At 45.3% G+C, this 19,249-nt stretch overlaps 1 protein-coding gene across 3 annotated transcripts in view; it reads left to right on the plus strand.

Annotated features, from left to right (window-relative positions):
• SLC35C2 (solute carrier family 35 member C2) overlaps positions 1 to 19,249 on the plus strand; it is a 47,057-nt gene that overhangs the window by 25,774 nt on the left and 2,034 nt on the right. For 2 of the 3 annotated variants that reach the window (XM_040330268.1, XM_040330269.1), the window contains exons 8-10: positions 4,613 to 4,696; positions 6,483 to 6,658; positions 12,748 to 12,877. In XM_040330268.1, coding sequence (XP_040186202.1) covers positions 4,613 to 4,696; positions 6,483 to 6,658; positions 12,748 to 12,877 — 390 coding nt within the window. Of the gene's footprint in view, positions 1 to 4,612; positions 4,697 to 6,482; positions 6,659 to 12,747; positions 12,878 to 15,800; positions 16,046 to 19,249 lie in introns of those variants that run through there. The other variant, XM_040330271.1, reaches the window with a different exon arrangement.

Raw genomic sequence — 19,249 nt, forward strand, 5'->3', positions numbered from 1 at the left:
AAGCGTCAAGACTTCCAGGCGACCCTCAAAAGCAGGCATCACTTCTGTCCGCCCTAGAGCGACTCCTATCTCAAGGAGTGATTATGGAAGTACCAGCAGGGGAGCAAGGACAAGGGTTTTACTCAAACCTCTTCATTGTCCCGAAGCCAAACGGCGACGTCAGGCCTATACTGGACCTAAAGTCATTAAACCGCTTTTTAAGAGTCCGGTCCTTTCGAATGGAGTCCATTCGTTCGGTGGTGGCCGCCCTCCAAGGAAGGGAGTTCTTGGCCTCCATCGATATAAAGGACGCATACCTGCACGTTCCGATTTTCCCAGGCCATTACAGGTTTCTGCGTTTTGCCCTAAACTATCGGCATTATCAGTTCGTGGCTCTTCCGTTCGGACTAGCCACGGCCCCTCGGGTTTTTACGAAAATCCTGGCCCCCGTGTTAGCCATCCTAAGGGAACAGGGCATTCTGGTCATGGCCTACTTAGACGATCTTCTGGTAGTCGACCACTCAGCGGCCGGCTTAAATCGGGCAGTGTTGCTAGCAGTAAACTGCCTAGAGTCCCTAGGTTGGGTTCTAAACCGGGACAAATCGGCCTTACAGCCCTCAAGAAGGTTGGAGTATCTAGGTCTGATTTTAGATACAAGACGACAACGGATCTTCCTGCCCCAGTCCAGAGTGGACTCGATAAGGGAGTTAATCCAGATAGTCCTAAGCAGCGCAAGGCCATCTATACGCCTCTGCATGCGCCTGTTGGGAAAGCTAGTGGCCACCTTCGAGGCAGTGCCCTATGCCCAGTTCCATTCTCGGAGGCTACAGAGAGCAATTCTCACGGCCTGGGACAAAAGACTCCAGGCCTTGGATCTTGCCATTTCCCTTCCCTATGCGGTAAGGCAGAGTCTGTGTTGGTGGCTAGTCACAAAAAATCTTCTGAAAGGAAGATCGTTCAGTCCCCCCTCATGGAGGATAGTAACCACGGATGCCAGCCTATCGGGCTGGGGTGCAGTCCTAGACGATTTAACCCTACAGGGGAAATGGTCAAGGGCAGAATCAGCCCTACCCATAAATGTCTTAGAGATCCGAGCAGCTCGGTTGGCTCTTTTGGGCTGGACAGAGATTCTGCAGGGCTCCCCAGTAAGGGTACAATCCGACAATGCCACTGCCGTAGCTTATATAAACCACCAGGGCGGCACCAGGAGTCAGGCAGCCCAGAGGGAGGTAGATCGGATCTTTTCATGGGCAGAAGCCCATGTCCCCTGCATCTCGGCTATCTTTATCCCCGGGGTGGACAATTGGCAAGCGGACTTCCTCAGCCGCCAACAGATGTCCCCAGGGGAGTGGTCCCTCCATCCCGAAGTGTTCCAGGACATCTGCCGGAAGTGGGGTACTCCGGAGGTGGACGTTATGGCGTCCAGATTCAATGCCAAAGTAGCAAAGTTTGTCTCTCGAACGAGGGATCCATTGGCCTGCGGGACGGATGCCTTGGTGTGCCCTTGGCATCAGTTTGCGCTAATCTATGCCTTCCCTCCAATACGGATGCTACCCCGTCGTCTTCACAGAATTCAAAGGGAACGCAAGCCAGCGATTCTAGTGGCCCCGAAGACCTTGGTACTCCTTGATAAAAAGGATGACGGTAGAGGAGCCTTGGGTCCTCCCTCTACGTCCGGACCTCCTCTCACAAGGGCCATTCTACCATCCTGCCTTACAGGCCCTAAATTTAACGGCCTGGCGGCTGAGTCCCTGATTCTCAGAAACGGAGGCCTTTCAGGGCAGGTCGTTTCCATCCTTATAAGCGCAAGAAAACCAGTTTCCAGGTTAATATACTATAGGGTGTGGAAGGCCTATATTACCTGGTGTGAAACCAGGAAATGGGATCCCCGCAAATATACCATTGGGAGAATCCTGGAGTTTTTACAGTTGGGAGTGGGAAAAGGTTTGGCGGTCAGCACAATCAAGGGGCAGGTGTCTGCCTTGTCGGTCTTCTTCCAGAGACCTTTGGCTGCCCATTCTTTAATGAAATCCTTTTTACAAGGTGTTATTCGGGTGAATCCCCCGATTAAAGCTCCCCTGTATCCTTGGGATCTAAATTTGGTTCTATCGGCCTTGCAAAGGCAGCCCTTTGAGCCCTTGTCCGCGATCCCTTTGGTCCTTTTGACTAGGAAACTAGTGTTTCTGGTGGCCATGGCATCCGCCAGAAGAGTGTCGGAGTTGGCAGCCTTGTCATGTAAGGCACCTTATTTATTACTGCATAGGGACAGGGTCGTTTTGCGGCCGCTTCCGTCCTTCCTGCCTAAGGTGGTATCGAATTTTCACCTTAATCAAGATGCGATTCTTCCATCATTTTTTCCAAAACCTTCTTCTAAGGAAGAGAGGTTACTACATTCCTTGGATGTAGTCAGAGCTGTAAAGGTTTACTTGGAAGCTACAGCCCAGATTCGTAAGACGGACGTCTTATTCATTCTGCCGGAAGGGCCCAAGAAGGGCCAGGCAGCGTCTAAAGCCACTATTTCTAAGTGGATTAGGCAGACGATTATACAGGCCTATGGCCTGAAAGGGAAGAGTCCACCCTTATCGGTTAAGGCTCATTCCACTAGAGCTATGAGTGCCTCTTGGGCAGCGTATCACCAGGTCTCTATGGCCCAGGTCTGCAGGGCAGCAACCTGGTCATCTGTCCACACATTTGCAAAATTTTATCAAATGGACGTTAGGAGGAACGCTGATTCAGCTTTTGGGCAGGCGGTACTCCGGGCCGCAGTTTAATCTCCTCTTGTCCGGTGGCACCTCCTGTTTGGTTTTTTCTGGTTGTCTCCCTCCCCTCATGGAGCATTGCTTGAGGACATCCCATATGTAATGGCTATGCTGCTCTGTGTCCCGTGATGTACGATAAAGAAAAGGGGATTTTTATTAACAGCTTACCTGTAAAATCCTTTTCTTGTAGTACATCACGGGACACAGAGCTCCCACCCCTCTTATGGGGAATTTTGGGATGCATATTGCTTGCTACAAAACTGAGGTACTCCCACTATGGGTGGGGGTTATATAGGGAGGGAACTTCCTGTCGGAGAGTGCCAGTGTCCATCACCTGAAGGTACACTATATAACCCATATGTAATGGCTATGCTGCTCTGTGTCCCGTGATGTACTACAAGAAAAGGATTTTACAGGTAAGCTGTTAATAAAAATCCCCTTATTTCCTTTTCCTTTCTCAAAGGGGAGATGTCATATGTCTGCTTAGACCCCTGGTATCTCACCAAAGCCCCCAGCTCCCCCCCCCCCAACAGGGCTGATAAAAAAAATAAAAAATAAAATGTAATAAATAATTAAAAGTTAAACCGGTGGAGGGAGGATGTTCCGGCCCTGGATAGGGAGGACTGGGAGGATGCCTTAGAGAACTGTCCAAAGCTGGTTATTTCTTCCCGAGATAAATTGTTGCAAGTTAAACTGTTGCACAGGGTATATTTCACGCCGGTTAGGATGCATAGGATCTTCCCAGACAGGGACCCCCGTTGCCCTTGTTCCAGATGGATGATTACATGCACATGCTCTGGGGTTGTCCCAAAATACAGATCTTTTGGAAGTAGGAGTTTGAGTTGGTTAATCTTAAATTAGATCTGTCACTCCCCCTGACACCAGAGCTGGCCCTCCTTGGTATACCCGATGACGATCAGAGGTCTCATCATAGCAAATTGCTTATTGCGTACTTGCTGTACTATGCGAAGAATGCGATTATTTGCAAGTGGTCCTCTCCCGACCCTCCATCCGTGTCCTCCTGGTTAGCAATGATCAATGCTGCTCTGCCACTCTACAAGTTGACGTATATCAATAGAGGATGTCCATGGAAGTTTGACAAGGTGTGGCAGATGTGGTTGTCTCCATAGAAGGGATCTTCTCTTGCATCCTCTCTCCCCGGGGGGGTGGTGAGATATCTGATGATGAGCCATGTTCCTCTTCCTCTATTGATATGTGCTGTTTCCCTGAGGTCCCGTTTCTCGGTGTGTACGTTTGGTTTTATTGATTCTGTCTGCAGTACTTTTATGCCTACATTTTACTGTTATTTTCACTGTTTACTATGGATGCTGTTAATCTGCCTGTCGGTCATGATAATCGGGTGGTCATTTTTTTGGTACTGTAATTTGTACTGTTCTCCTTGCTTAATAAAGAACCCCTGTTTATTAAAAAAAAAGTAAATCTGTGTTGTGCCCATGCTTCACCTAAATGCCGCACTAATTAGCCATAATTTACCTCACTTCCCCACTGCTCCATTCAGCTGCCAAGAGTGAAGAAAGGCAGCACTTTGTAAGTACTGAGTTGCTGCAGTTTGAGCTTACCCAGAACGGAGGATTCCCCACCTCCATGTGACAGCACTGGAACTATCGTCAAGTACCAGTATTTTCACATGGAGTGAGTCACATGTTCCTCTTAATACCCATAAGTATCGGGCATTTCCTTCTTTCCCAGTAGATGAACAGAACCACTGAAGAGCAAAGAAAAGGTGAGTATGTGCTGGAGGGAGGAGCGGAATTAAGGTAAATTTGCTACTTTTTGCAGAAAAAATTATGCATTGAATAGCCAGCTAACCAGTAAAATATATTTATGTGTGTATTATTCCCCCCCCCCTCTAGGTTTACAGAATCCCATAGACACCATGTTTCACTTACAACCTCTTATGTTCCTCAGCCTGTTCCCGTTGTTTGTGAGCATTGAAGGTGAGAATGTGATATCTTATGCAGTTGATCCTGCCATTCATTGTAGTGTAACTTCTGTACCGTCACTAAGTGTATTTGGTGTGTGATGTCAATAGGAGTATTTGAATTGGTGGTATTAAAGTAGTTTTGTGACGATTAAAGTTGGTTACACATGCTATAAGCTGAGTGTAACAACCTTTGTTTTTGATAAATCTTCGATTTATTAACAACAATGTCCTGCAATGGGATGTCTGTACAATCCATTCATTTTATTTACAATCAGGCCCTTCCTCTACATATTTGTTAAAGTGGTTGCAAAGCCACTTTGTAAAGAACATACAACCCCCTCTGTTAGATAACGTTCTATGCTTTACCTTATTTCAAAGTGCCACTCGGCACTCACGTGACTGCTCGCTGCTCCCTTTCCTGACAGCTACAGCGGGAGGGGTGAGAATCCCCCGCTGACTTCAGTCGGGAGGAGAGCAGTGAGGAGTCACGTGAGCGCCGACGGCGCTCTGAAATAAGGTAGAAATCTGCATATTTTTTGCAAAGAACATACGCTGGAGCGTAGAACGTTATCTAACAGAGGGGATGGTATGTATATTGTCATTTTTAGCGGTGGGGGGGGGGGGGGCACTGTCACTAGCTGACAGGGAGGGGGAGAAGACGATAGAAGAGAGCTACAGATGCATGTAAACTGACCACGATGTCAGGGGCTCAGCAGCCATGATAAACCGTGGTCAGTTTACAGAGGGTGGCAGAACCAGGGAGGATCAGCCAAGGTATTTCAGGTGATAGAAGGGGCCAAATGACACGGCACAAGCTCTGTGCTGTATAACATGCGTTTTTTTTTTTTTAAGGTTACAAACACTTTAAGGCCCCTTTCACATGTGCGGGGACCGTATGTCCGCATTTTCATCCATCCGTTTGCGAATGAAAACGGGACATACATTGGTCCCTATGTGATTGCGGGAGTCAGCGGATGAACATCCGCTGACACCCGTAATCACCCGCCTTCGCAAAGATCCGATTTTGCGGACAGAAGAAAATCCTATTTTTTCTTCTGTCTGCGGATCGGATGAACACGGACACACGGTCCGTGTTCATCCGATCCCCCCATAGGGGAGAGCAGAGGAAAGACAGGGCGGTCCCTGCACAGTGTGCGGGGACCGCCCTGTCAGCCGACGGCTCAGCAGGGATTTTACGGAGCGATCCCCGCTGAGCTGACGGACACAACGAGGCGGATCATTACTGATCCGCCCCGTGTGAAAGGGCCCTTAGTCTAATAGTGGCCATACACATTTCAATCAATGATCGATTTATTTTCTGATCAATTTCTCCCAATAGGAATAATCCTTCTATAGTCAACATGACATGCCATACATGGGGAAGTGGATTTTGATCGATAATATTATGAGCATAATTTATTATCATAAACCATCAATCTTGCCTGTTTCCACCATATAATCTCATAATCTGATCTATTTTCATCACTGTGATGCTTTGTTATCATACTTCAATCAGTGCAAAACAATCAATAGGCTCAGTTTGATTGAATCTAAACGAAATTGAGCCAAAATGGATCGGAAGGAAGTTTTGGCTATTCCATTGTTTGCAGATTCAGTTGTTTTTTATCGAATCGCACATCGATCAGAAATGAAGATTGTATGACCACCATTAAAGCAGATTGTGCAATCATATTGTAATGTGTGTGTGTGTGTGGTCAGCTTTCCCGGGGATTGTCATATGCTCTTGTTATTTGCTGACCTGGGTTTTTTTTTTTTTTTTGTATGTCTTTCTTCTGCAGGTCTTCATATGTCCACGTCACAGCAGTTGTTCCGCTATCACGACATTAATGAGTCGCTTGTACTTTTCGGAACACTTGGATTGGGTGGACTCCTGGCATTTGGTCTGGGATATTCAGAGTTTCTACTAGTTTCAAAAACATCTGGTCTCACCCTGTCCATAGCTGGTATTTTCAAGGTAAAGTTAGATGTATATTTTGTGCAGAGGACGATAATTTTATAACATTGGACACACATTTAGGGCTCATTCAGACCTGCATGTTACAGTATGGCATATTACATGCTGGAGTGTCATTTATTTTGAATGGTATCCTGTTCCTAGCAAACTCTCTGTTCTTGCTAACACGTCATTATTGTGTGCTCTGTTGGGCTCATTTACTTTACTCTTTTAACATGCTTATATTAACAACTTCCTTACCTCGTCATTGTGAAATGACGGCGGCAGGAACCCCTCCTCGATCCAGGAGGACGTCATGTGACGTCCTGGGCTTTGCGGGTGGATATCTGAATGATGCCTGCAGCTAGAGGCATCATTCAGATATCCTTCTCTCCTGCCGGCGATTCTGCACAACGTAAGAACGATCATAGCGGCGATTCCGCCGCTAGATCGTTCTTACAGGCGGCGGGAGGGGACATCCCCCCCCCTCCCGCCGCCATCCGGTGCTTCTCCGGGCTCTCCCGTGCCATCGGGGGCCCGGAGAAAGAATCGTCCGGCGCTCGCAGGAAGCATAGAGATGACTGGTGACCAGATGGTCACCAGTCATCTCTATGACCGTCGGAGGACCCGGGCGCGATGTGATGACGTCACGCCCGGGTCCCCGTAAGTAAACAAAGCCGCAATTGCGGCTGCTAAGCAACAGCAAGCATGAGATCGGTGAATTTTTTTTCACCGATTTCATGCTTTCCAGCCTGGAGGAGAGATGTGGGGTCTTATTGACCCCGCATCTCTCCATAAAGAGTACCTGTCACACACATTCCTATTACAAGGGATGTTTACATTCCTTGTAATAGGAATAAAAGTGATAATAAAAAAAATAAAATAAAAAAAAAAAGTGTAAAAAAATAAATAAATATGTAAAAAAAAAAAAAAAAGAAATAAAAAATATTTTTTTTAACGCCCCTGTCCCCAGTAGCTCGCGCGCAGAAGCGAACGCACACGCAAGTCCCGCCGACATATGTAAACGCCGTTAAAACCACATATGTGAGGTATCGCCGCGTGCGTTAGAGTGCCAGCAACAATTCTAGCACTAGATCTCCTCTGTAAATCTAAACTGGTAACCTGTAAAAAAATTCAAAGCGTTGCCTATGGAGATTTTTAAGTACTGAAGTTTGGCGCCATTCCATGAGTGTGCGCAATTTTAAAGCGTGACATGTTAGGTATCTATTTACTCGGTGTAACATCATCTTTCATATTTTACAAAAAAATTGGGCTAACTTTACTGTTTTGTTATTTTTTTAATTCATGAAACAATTTTTTTCCAAAAAAAAGGCGTTTGAAAAATTATTGCGCAAATGGCGTGCAAGATAAAACGTTTCAATGACCGTCGTTTTATTCCCTAGGGTGTCTGCTAAAAAAACATATATAATGTTTGGGGGTTCTGTGTAATTTTCTAGCAAAAAAAATATGATTTGTACATGTAGGAAAGAAGTGCCAGAATTAGGCCCGGTATGGAGGTGTGTATAACTGCCCTGTATGGAAGTGGTTAATGCATTGACACATAACGAAATTAACTTTCTTAATCTAAATATGTTACACTTAAGGGTTACCAAGACACTGGAAGTGTGACCTCAAAATTTAAAATGGAATTCATGCCTACCGATAACTAGTCCTAAAAATGTCCCCTCTCCCCTCCTGCTACCTATCCTGTCTACCTTATGTAAAAAAGATCTGTATACATACCTATTTTCAGCCTGCTCCGGTCATATGGTCACACAGCTCTGGCTCCCCTGTGTCAGTGAGCGGCCAGCTGCAGAGGAGAAGCGAAAGTGCCAACATTGGCTGGGCCATGGGAGCTTATGGGTGTGACGTCAAAGCTCCAAGAAATCCTAGCCATTGTCGAGTGCTCACTCCTCTCCCCTGCAGTCACTCACTGGCGCAAGGGATCACGTGACCGGACCAGAGTGGGCTAAAAAAAGGTAAGTATACATTTTTTTTTTCTTACATAGGCTAAACAAGATAGGAGCAGTAAGACATTATTTAAAAATAGGTATGGTTAAGGCAGGATATCCACTTTAAACCCCTGAAAGCTTAGTCTAAAAATGCCACTGATTAGCTATCTATATGAAATTATCCGAATGCTACGTGTCTATTTTACCTTTCATACACAGAAGGCATATGTCATTGTATTTACTTAAAGTGTTGAAACTTCAGTGCAGCGAAGAGGAGTCTGTGTTTCAGAAGTAACATATAGCATGTTTCTTTAGAATATGAAAAGGGGTATGATATAATTTGCAATCCTAAGCATGCCATAGATGGGAACCAAAACCCATGATAGTATTAAATGCAGGGGTACCAATAGGACAGATGGACATCCCCTAAAAAAAAACTGATTTCTAAAGAGCTGAAGAAAATCTCCAAATTATTAGAATTATTCCTCCAGGTAACTTCCCATGTGTTAGTTTGCATTCAACCACTGAGTGGAGATGCATGTTGTTAGGGGTGCACCGAATGGAAATTTTGGTACCGAAAATGCAGTATGCACTTTGCCGAAAATTACAGTTTTTAAAAAATATTTATATTTTTATATACAATTGTATTGTATTCAACTTTTTAATTAAGAGAAGTATGGGATTTTTTTATCCGATGTTCATACTTGCCTAGGTGGATGCAGCATCAGTACAGTGCCGCCTCTTTACTGAGAACCGAGCAATCGAACACCGCCGATGGCTCGGTTCTCTCTCCTGCGGAACCAGGCTTTCAAAGTTGGGATGACGCAGTGCCTGGACTGATCTTGGTGATGTCAGCAGAGAGCGGACTTCAGACCGCTCTCTGCTGAAAATGGGTCACAGGAGTGCAAATTTAATTGCACTACTGTGACCCATAGGAGAAGCCCAGGCTGGACTTCTCCTTTTTATTATCATCCATTTTAATTAATATGAATTTATTGTTGCCCATTACTAGCACATTTTAGTTCAAGAAAAGTGCAAGAAAAATGCAGTCTGCAGTCTCTAACCATCTCTTGTTTCATGTCCACAGTCTCTAACCTAACCATCTCTTGTATCATGTCTGGAATCTCTTACTTCGACTTAAACACACTGCTAATAGTATTAGCAAACTTTCCATTTAGTGCACCTCTAGCAGACATGATACAGGAGATGGTCAGAGACTGCAGACATGATACAAGAGATCGATGCAGGCTTGCCAGCGCCTGTGGGATGCAGGCTTGCCAGCGCCTGTGGGATGCAGGCTTGTCAGTGCCTGTGGATGCAGCCTGCCTGTGCCCGGATCAGAGCAGCGATCTTGCGCTGTGTCACAGAGCTGGATTTGAATTGCTCGGGCCACAATAACTATGTCCCGCCTTCTGTGATCACGTCACACTTATTCAATGTCCCAGCATTCTGTGCCGTCTATCACAGGAGGCGGGACATTGTTACTACAGCCACCTGGACAATTCAGCTCCCTGACACGGGGAGATTGCCACTCTGAGAGGAGAGAAGGGTGGTGGAGAGGACAGGACCTTGAGCGGCTAGGATAACACCCCGCAATGGGCGGCCACCACTACTACGCGCATGTGCTATTATCAACACTTTGTTTGCCGGCAATATGGCGAAAACACAATTTTTGACCGCCAAAATGTATGTGCATCCCTAGTGGTTATTGAGACCAAGGTGGCTTCGGTGATCGATTAGTGTCAAAAGTAAATTTACCATGCTAAAGTCAGGAGTCCGGGTAGCATCAAGTTTGGATGCTAAATGCTTGCCCCAAAGGAGGATGTAGCATTTAGTGCCTGAAATTGATAGCATCTTGCTCCACTGAAGTATCAGCACTCGTTATCTACAGTTGCTGACCGAACCAGAGGCTGTCAGCCCTGAAGGCACAGCAGATTCGCCTGCATGGGACTCAGTGAGTAAACTCCACCCCTGCTGCCAGAGATGCTGAACATGGTGAACAAGGTATGCCTGTCCCTGAACCCACGCTGAGGAATATCTTTACTGCTGTCACATCCTGCAGTACAGTCATTGCTGATTTAACCTCAGAAATAAAAGATATGAAAATAGAGATTAATCTTGTGAGACACGATATGCAAAAACTGAGAGATAGTACAGCAGCCCTAGAGCATAGATTGAGCAATGTGGAAGACCAGATGGTGCCATTACAGCGTGACATGCATCATGTTCAATCCCTTACTTCAGGTAATGTCGCCCGCTTGGAAGACATGGAGAACAGGCTAAGATGTATCAACATCCAAGCGATGGGTATCCCAGAGAAGACAGAGTGGAGAAACCTTGTTGCCTTTATTGAAAACTGATTTAACGCCTTTGGGAGAATTTTTTTTCCCACCAATGTTTGCTGTGGAGAGGGCTCACAGAGTTCCTGCTAAGCCTCCCAGACCTTGTGAACCTCCGTGGCCATTTCTGTTCAAACTCCTACATTTTAAAGATAGAGATTCCAGCCTCTATGGGTTTTAATGATTTCTAAATAAGTACAGTATTTTAATTACTATAAGTGTCTGTCTTGATACCAATAAAGTCTGGCATATTTCAGTGGAGAAAGTTCTTGATGTATATTCATAGGTGCACTACCCCAACCCATAAATCCACATTATTCAGTGTAATCAAAGGGTCTGAGTGGTCCCTTACAATGTATACATAAGTTTTAATAGTCTGACCTTCAATTGAAAGTTCAGCGTTGTCAACTTCAAATAGCTTTATATCATTTAGTGCAATCTGATTTTATCTTTTTAAAAATGTGACAAAGGACTTAACCACTTCTCTACTTTGGGTGTTTTTCAGATTTGGTGTTTACAAGACTAAAACATTTTTTTTTGCTAGAAAATTACTTAAAACCCACAAACATTATATATTTATTTTTTTCTAATACCCTAGAGAATAAAATGGCGATCATTGCAATACTTTTTGTCACACCATATTTGCGCAGCGGTCCTACAAGCGCACTTTTTTTGGAAAAAAAATCACTTTTTTGAATTAAAAAATAAGACAGCAATAAATTTGGCCCAAGTTTTTTATATATTGTGAAAGATAATGTTACGCCGAGTAAAATGGTACCCAACATGTCACGCTTACAAATTGCGCCCGCTCGTGGCATGGCGTCAAACTTTTACCCTTAAAAATCTCGATAGGCGACGTTTAAAAAAATTCTATAGGTTGCATTTTTTGAGTTACAGAGTAGGCCTAGGGCTATAATTATTGCTCTCGCTCTAACGATCGCGGCGATACCTCACTTGTGTCGTTTGAACACCGTTTTCATATGCGGGCGCTACTCACGTATGCGTTCGCTTCTGCGCACGAGCTCGTCGGGACGGAGCGCTTTAAAATTTTTTTTTTTTTTTTCTTATTTATTTTTATTTATTTTATTATTTTTTACACTGGGGAAAAAAAAAAAAAATTATCACTTTTATTCCTATTACAAGGAATGTAAACATCCCTTGTAATAGAAAAAAGCATGACAGGTCCTCTTAAATATGAGATCTGGGGTCAAAAAGACCTCAGATCTTATATTTAGACTAAAATGCAAAAAAAAAAAAAAAATTGGAAAATGTCATTTTTTCAAATGACAAAAAAAAAAATGTTTCTTTAAGAGGCTGGGCGGGACTGACGTTTTGACGTCACTTCCGCCCAGCCAAGCTATGAGGACGGGTAAAGGAGATATTTCCTTCAGTCTCGTCCCCGCTCAGCCCCTGAACGGTCGCGATCTCCTCCACCGCTACCGACGGCTCCGGTAAGCGGCGGAGGGCGCGGGAGAGCGGCGGGAGGGGGGGGCCCGCCACCGATAACGGCGATCTCGTGGCGAATCCGCCGTGGAGACCGCCGTTATCGTTACCAGAACCGCTGACAGTAAAGATAAATACCTCGGTTGTGGCAGCAGCTGCTGCCGTTACCAAGATATGTATCTTTAAAGTTAGGCCGTATATAGTCGTACAGCGGTCTGGAAGTGGTTAAAGAAGTATCCCAGTTCAGTAACAATTTTCTTATTTGGATCTTCGGATTAAAATGTTTAGGAACCCCAGCAAAAAAAAAAAAATGTTTATTTTATTATAACCCAGCTGCATGTAGCATCTTAACTGGTGATTATTCTCTTATTTTCAGGAACTCTGTGTACTTCTGTTGGCAACACACCTGTTGGGTGATAAAATGAGTCTGCTTAATTGGTTGGGGTTTGCAGTCTGTATCTCGGGTATTACTTTGCATGTCGCTCTCAGAACTACACACTCAAAAGGTAAATATGAGCCCAGGTTGTCTTTTTCCCCCTTCATGATGGAAGGTAAAGCAATGCCTAAACACTGTATATATCTTTGCAATTATATATTATATATATAATGTTTTTTGTGCACATGGCATCTTTCTTTACTGCTAGCAGCTGAATGAAGCAGTTGGGGTAAGTAGACAAGGGTCATTGTGTGCTGTCGGGGAGATTGGCAATAAAAATAACTTGTTGCACAGGTTTCTCTAACCCCTTCACTGCACACATTCTAAAATGTATGTCTTTCCTGTACATTGAAGGAAAAGAAAGTCTTTTCCTTGGGGTTATACTGCTGCCTACACGAGGATTAGACAAAAAATAATGCAGGTGAGCCCAGGATAACTCCTCCTAATACTAGCATGGCTCAGTTTTTATAGTGCTGTGGGCAGGGCTGTCTTAATGAGAGGGCACACCTGGGCACTGCCCCAGCTGCATGGGGGGCCCCTGCACTTTCCCCAAAGCTTGTCCTTGAGCCCACGCTGCCCCGATATTTGGGGCACCATGATGGCACTGAGAGTGATAGATGCACAGGGGACGCAGTCTGCCTCCTACCTACTTGATGTCTGTTTACCTGCACTGTCATCATTATAGGGGCCCCAGAGCATTACTTTGCCCAGGGGCACATGATGCTATTAAGATTGCCCTGGCTGTGGGAGTATGAACATCTTTTCTGCAGCTGTGCTTTTTTTTGCTAGCACCTTTTTTCCTCCTTCAATTTTTTTTTCTTTAATACTTTTCTCTACATTACTGCTGGAGCTTTGTCTCTTGAATTTCAGCTTTCCGGTATGGTTGTCCCCAGCCCTGCTTGAGTCCATACCCCGCTGGACTGAACGCTGCAGAGAAATGACCTTGGGCTCTGCATAGGGCGCATTCCAGGCTCTGTTCTGGTAAAAGGTTACGGTGAAACATTTTCCAGGTGCAGAGTCAGTTAACATTAACTCATCACTTGCCCTGTCTCTGAAAACTCACTTAGTAAGTAGTCAGGCCAAGCACCTTATTTGCTTAGGTCACTGGGTGCCTTTTAATCTGTTGCATACTCCAATTCAGATTCTATATATGATTTTCCCCTAGACTTGGCAGCTTTTTAACTATTGGCTACAGAGATTCTGATTGGCTCAAGCCTTTGATTTATGAGCCCCCCCCCCCCCCCCCCCTAGAGCATCAGTGCAGAAGTAGTAATTATTATGTGTGCTGCTGCACTCGTCACTGATTCACCCACCTGTTGTGCTGACTGGCCTGCTGTTACACTGCCGGGTGTGCTGGCTTGGCTTCGACTGAGGAAGGCTCTAGTAGCAGGGAAATATTGGTAAAAAGATGAGGGATGGACAGCCGCACTCCAAACCAAACAGGTTGTCTTTATTCAAATCAACAGCAAGAACACAGCAGATCACAGCAATAGGAACAGGAGAATACCGACGTTTCGCACTGGCTTCAGTGCTTATTCATGGCTAGTAGCAGGGAGGGGCGTGGCCGGAAGCTCCAGTGTGCTGCCTTTTAACTAGTGACGCCATCCGCCGCACTCGGCACTGACTCACCCATGCTGATGTGCTGGACCAGGCTATCTGGCTTGGCTTGGGCTGAGGGAGGCTCTAGCAGCAGGGAAGGGTGGGACTGTGAGCTCCACTGATGCTCGGACCCTGCCCCATGCAGCCTGTTTAGGCCCAGGGCAGAGAAACTGACTGGGAGCAATGAGAGCCTCAAAGTGCCTCCCCTGGACCTCTACTACTTGATCATCTCCTGTAGTCCATTGTGTCTGCAGTCTCTGGTTATCTCCTGTAGTCCATCTGCAGTCTCTGGTTCTCTCTTTTGGTCCATTGTGTCTGCAGTCTCTGGTTATATCTGGTAGTCCATTGTGTCTGCAGTCTCTGGTTATCTCCTGTAGTCCATCTGCAGTCTCTGGTTATCTCCAGTAGTGCATCTGCAGCCTCTGGTTATCTCCAGTAGTGCATCTGCAGTCTCTGGCTTTCTGTGCATTTGGTTTGTGACTGCAGCGACTGTGACTTCAATAGGCAAGTTTAATGGTGTGAAACAATTAAATGTTGGATTGCGTCACCGTGAAGCTAAGCATTGATGTCAGGGCAATGTGTAGTCAATGATGCAGGTGCTATGTTTATTCAGAGGTAGGTGGTCAAGGGGTGGTTCTTTTTAATCGCCCTCTTTTACTGGTTTTGATGTGAATAAGGGCCCTTTCACACGTACGGACCGTATGTCCGCATTTTCATCTGTCCGTTTGCGGATGAAAACAGGACATACATGGGTCCCTATGTGATTACAGGTGTCAGTGGATGAACATCCGCTGACACCCGTAATTTGTCCGCCTCCGCAAAGATCCGCATTTGCGGACGGAAGAAATCCTATTTTTCCTGGTCCGTGTTCATCCGATCCCCCATAGGGGAGAGCGGAAGAAACACAGGGCGGTCCCTGCACAGTGTGCGGGGACTGCCCTGTCAGCTGCCAGCTCAGCTGGGATTTTACGGAGGATCCCCGCTGAGCTTTGCGGACACACGGAGCGGATCATTACTGATCCGCTCCGTGTGAAAGGGCCCTAAGTGATTTATTGCATAACAAGCATTTGGTGCCACTAAAAATGAATGGAACACAAACGTGCTGCATTTTTCAAGCATTGCAGTGTGATTTGGAATCTGGCACAGCGGCGGGAAGAATCGCAGCGATATTTTGCCCACGATCCCAAATTGCTACACGTGAACAGTCAGGGGCTACCATAACAGCAATTATGGAAGACTCAGCCTCAGCATATATTATAGGTACAAGGAAACACAGGTTTTCTTTAAATTGGAAGTAAATACATTGTTTATGATGCATATACACTATATTATACTATATACATGTAACAACCAGACATCTTTGAAATATGCTGTATATTCTTTTGTTCATTTAGTGAGGCCTGTTTCATCTTGTGTCATGCTGTGTGTCCTGAGGAAGCGAATCAGCAAAAGGCATTGACGCACAGGGACTCGCTTATCCGCTACTACGCATTAAAATTCATTTTAATACAATTGGCCATGGTAGGCCATATTTTGTACAAGATGTTAATATTTTTTTTTAATCATGTCCATTTATGTGGAAATAGCTATATTTTATGTTTTCTATGTATAATAAAATATAGGTTTGCCTTTAAAGTTCGATCCTGGGGGTTTGTTTTTGTTTTCTAATTGGTCCAGGGTATTCTAGGCTGAATCGGCAAGTCAGATCTTCTCATGTATTTCCCAACACCCCCAAGTGAGTTGGTTCTCCACTGTGAATAGAAGCAGCTTCAGCCTGGTGTTTTCCCTATTGGCTGCCAAGGGGATACTTCCACACCTAAAGAATGTTTTGCTGTCTCTTTCAAAGACAAAGCAGATGAAATAAGCCCATTGTGTAGTATTGTTTGAAGCCAAACAATCTTAAAAGCAAAAAAACACAATAAAAAACAGAGCATGCAGGGCCACTGTCAGGATCCTAAGACAACAGTGTGATGTCAGTGCAAAGGCTCCCCCAACCGGTTTAGTCCAAAAGAACATCTTGGAGGTGGCAAGAATCAATCACCAGGAAGGAATCGGAGTCTGTTTCCCCGTGCCTCCATGGGATCTGAAACTACTACTCTCTACGCTCCAGAAATCACCATTTGAATCTTCCTCTCAACCTCTGCTTCTTTCAGGAAGACTGATTCCCTTTTTGTCATCCTGGATGAATCCTATGAGGGTTCACCATCTTTAGGTGGCTCAGGTAGACCATCATCAAGGGTATGGTCTCAAGGATCAGGTTCCTCTTTTGCCTGTCAAGTTGCACTTGAGTGCTTTTTGGCATCAAGGAACTGTTTCCAAGACTGCCACCGGGTCTTCTGTTCACACATTCTCTAAGTTCTACCAGGTGGTTGTTGCCAGCTTTATGTGTAAGGCGTTTCAGACAATTTGATCCAAGTTCTGAACTTCAAGGCCTTCCTGAATCCCTCCATAGAAAAAGAAAATAGGGTTTTTGTACCACTTTTCTACAAAACTGAGGCATAAGGGTCGTAGAAGAAATTATCCTGGGCTGGCAAACAATTTTGTATTTTATTTTTTGCCATTGTCCAGTCATCCTATGGTTGGCAGTATAACCTAAAGGTTAAAGACTTTCAAAGTCCCTTTGTGGGCTACAGGAAGATTTCATGGTAGGTACTGAAATCCTGCATACAAATTCACTTAGACCCCTTTCACACTGACGTGTTTTTCAAACGCTTTGGTGTTGAAAACAAAAAAAAAACGTAAAAGCTCACGAAAAATGATTCCCATTAAAATCAATGGATGCTTTCACACTTGGGCAGTGCGCTGGCAGTGCGGTGAAAAAAATCCGGCATGCAGCATCTTTGAAACATGTTTGGAGAGCTTGAAAAAAAAAACACACCCCTCTCCATTTAAATGATTCTGAAATACCTGAAAAGCGCCTCCAAAATGGTTTTGGAGCAGTTTTTAAATCACGTGTCCTTTAAAAAGCGCACTGCAAATGCCTGAAAAGCGCCTTAAAAGCGGTCAGCGTTTTATGAGCGGAAGCGCCTCAGTGTGAAAGGACTCTTAAAGTGATTGTAAACCAATCTTTTTTATTATTTTTTTCCAATAACAAACATGTCATTCTTGCTATGTGCTCTGGTTTTGAGCTTCCTGTTTTGGGGTCCCCGCATCAGCGGTCCTACCAAGCCGCTTGCCATAGGGGCACTCGTGTGGGCTTGTTCCCTTGACACCCTTTGTGTGCTCATTGACACACAGAGTGCAGCTCAGAGACGCCCCCGCTCCCTCCTCGCTGGCTGTGATTGACAGCAACGGGAGCCAATGGTTCCCACTGCTGTCTCTAAGCCTTTGAAGAGGGAAAGAGCTGCTGCTCTCGTGCACAGAACTGGATCCAGATCGGGCACCGGTATAATTGAATGGGGAAGTTTTTTTTTACTTTAATGCAGAGAATGCCTTTAGAACCCCCCCCCCCCCCCACTACACATACGCTTTTTGTCTTATCCAGCTATATTTACTAGTGCAACTTATAGCATCCAAGTGAAAGATATAACACCAACAAGTCAGAAAAAAAAGTATTTTGTTGGACCACATTTTGCTTTAATTGCAGCCTTCAGTCTGTTGGGATATGTCTCTACTAACTTTGCAATATTTGCCCACTCTTCTTTACAGAACTGCTAAAGTTCAGTTAAATTTGATGGTGACTGTGGACTGCAGTCTTCAAGTCATTTCAGAGATTTTCAATGGGGTTTAAGTCTGGGCTCTGACTGGGCCATTCAAGGACATTCACCTTTTTCTCCTTCAACCACTGTGTGGTCAATGTTGCTGTGTGCTTTGGGTCATTGTCATGTTTTGAAGGTAAACCTTCCCATTGACAACGTTCTAGCAGAGGCCAGCAGATTTTCCTCAAATGTTATGGTATTTTGTCCCATCCATTTTTCTTCATCAGTCCCTGCTGCAGAGAAACACTCCCATAACAGGATATTACCACCTCCGTGTTTTACTGTAGAAATTGTGTTATTTGGATACAGGGCTGGTGCAAGGATTTTTGACACCCTAGGCAAAACCTAATTTTGCCGCCCCCCTTGGCTTCACCCCTGACCCCACCCCCTTTGTCCTGCCCATGTATACCCTACCTTTCTAACGAAGTGCCCATCAAATGCAGCGTCACCAGCGCCCATCAAATGCAGCGTCACCAGCGCCCATCAAATGCAGGGTCACCAGCGCCCATCAAATGCAGCGTCACCAGCGCCCATCAATGCAGTGTGGGGGGGCATTTGGTAGATATTTTAATACACATACACATTTTAAAATTTCATGTCAATGATCATTAGAGGGGATTAGGAATACTCCAAAACGACACTAGCAATCAACAGGAGGACAATCTTCAACCTAAATCCTCATAAATGCAGTTACACAAGAAGTTGTCATCACATATACAATGCCTGTCCCTCGCTTGCATGATCAACTCTGCTGTACTGTGTATTTGTCTGCTTCCTCTGTGTTGGTGCCTCTTCCAGGCTCCACCTGTCCCCAAGCCCGGGAGCCGCTGCCAGTGCCATGCTATATCCCATGATGCTGATGCATCATCCATGTCCGCTCCAGACACGGCCAGGAGAGCGTGGAGGAGGCGCTGTACTGCTGGACAATGTAGAGAGGAGTGAGAGCGGCCTGTGGACACAGAGCAGAGAGGGGGGGACGGGTGCCTGGTTCTTAACACAGTGTCAGAGGCTCAGAGCGGAGAGCGCAATCCACGCGAGGGGGGATGGTGTCGGCGCTGCTGCTTAATATGTCAGGATGGCTGCCTGATGGATAGTGCAAGCTCTGCGGAGGACAGTTCAGGACTATAATAACCAGCGACCGGGCG

This window comes from Rana temporaria, chromosome 12, assembly GCF_905171775.1.
Source record: "Rana temporaria chromosome 12, aRanTem1.1, whole genome shotgun sequence".
NCBI classification, from domain to species: domain Eukaryota; kingdom Metazoa; phylum Chordata; class Amphibia; order Anura; family Ranidae; genus Rana; species Rana temporaria.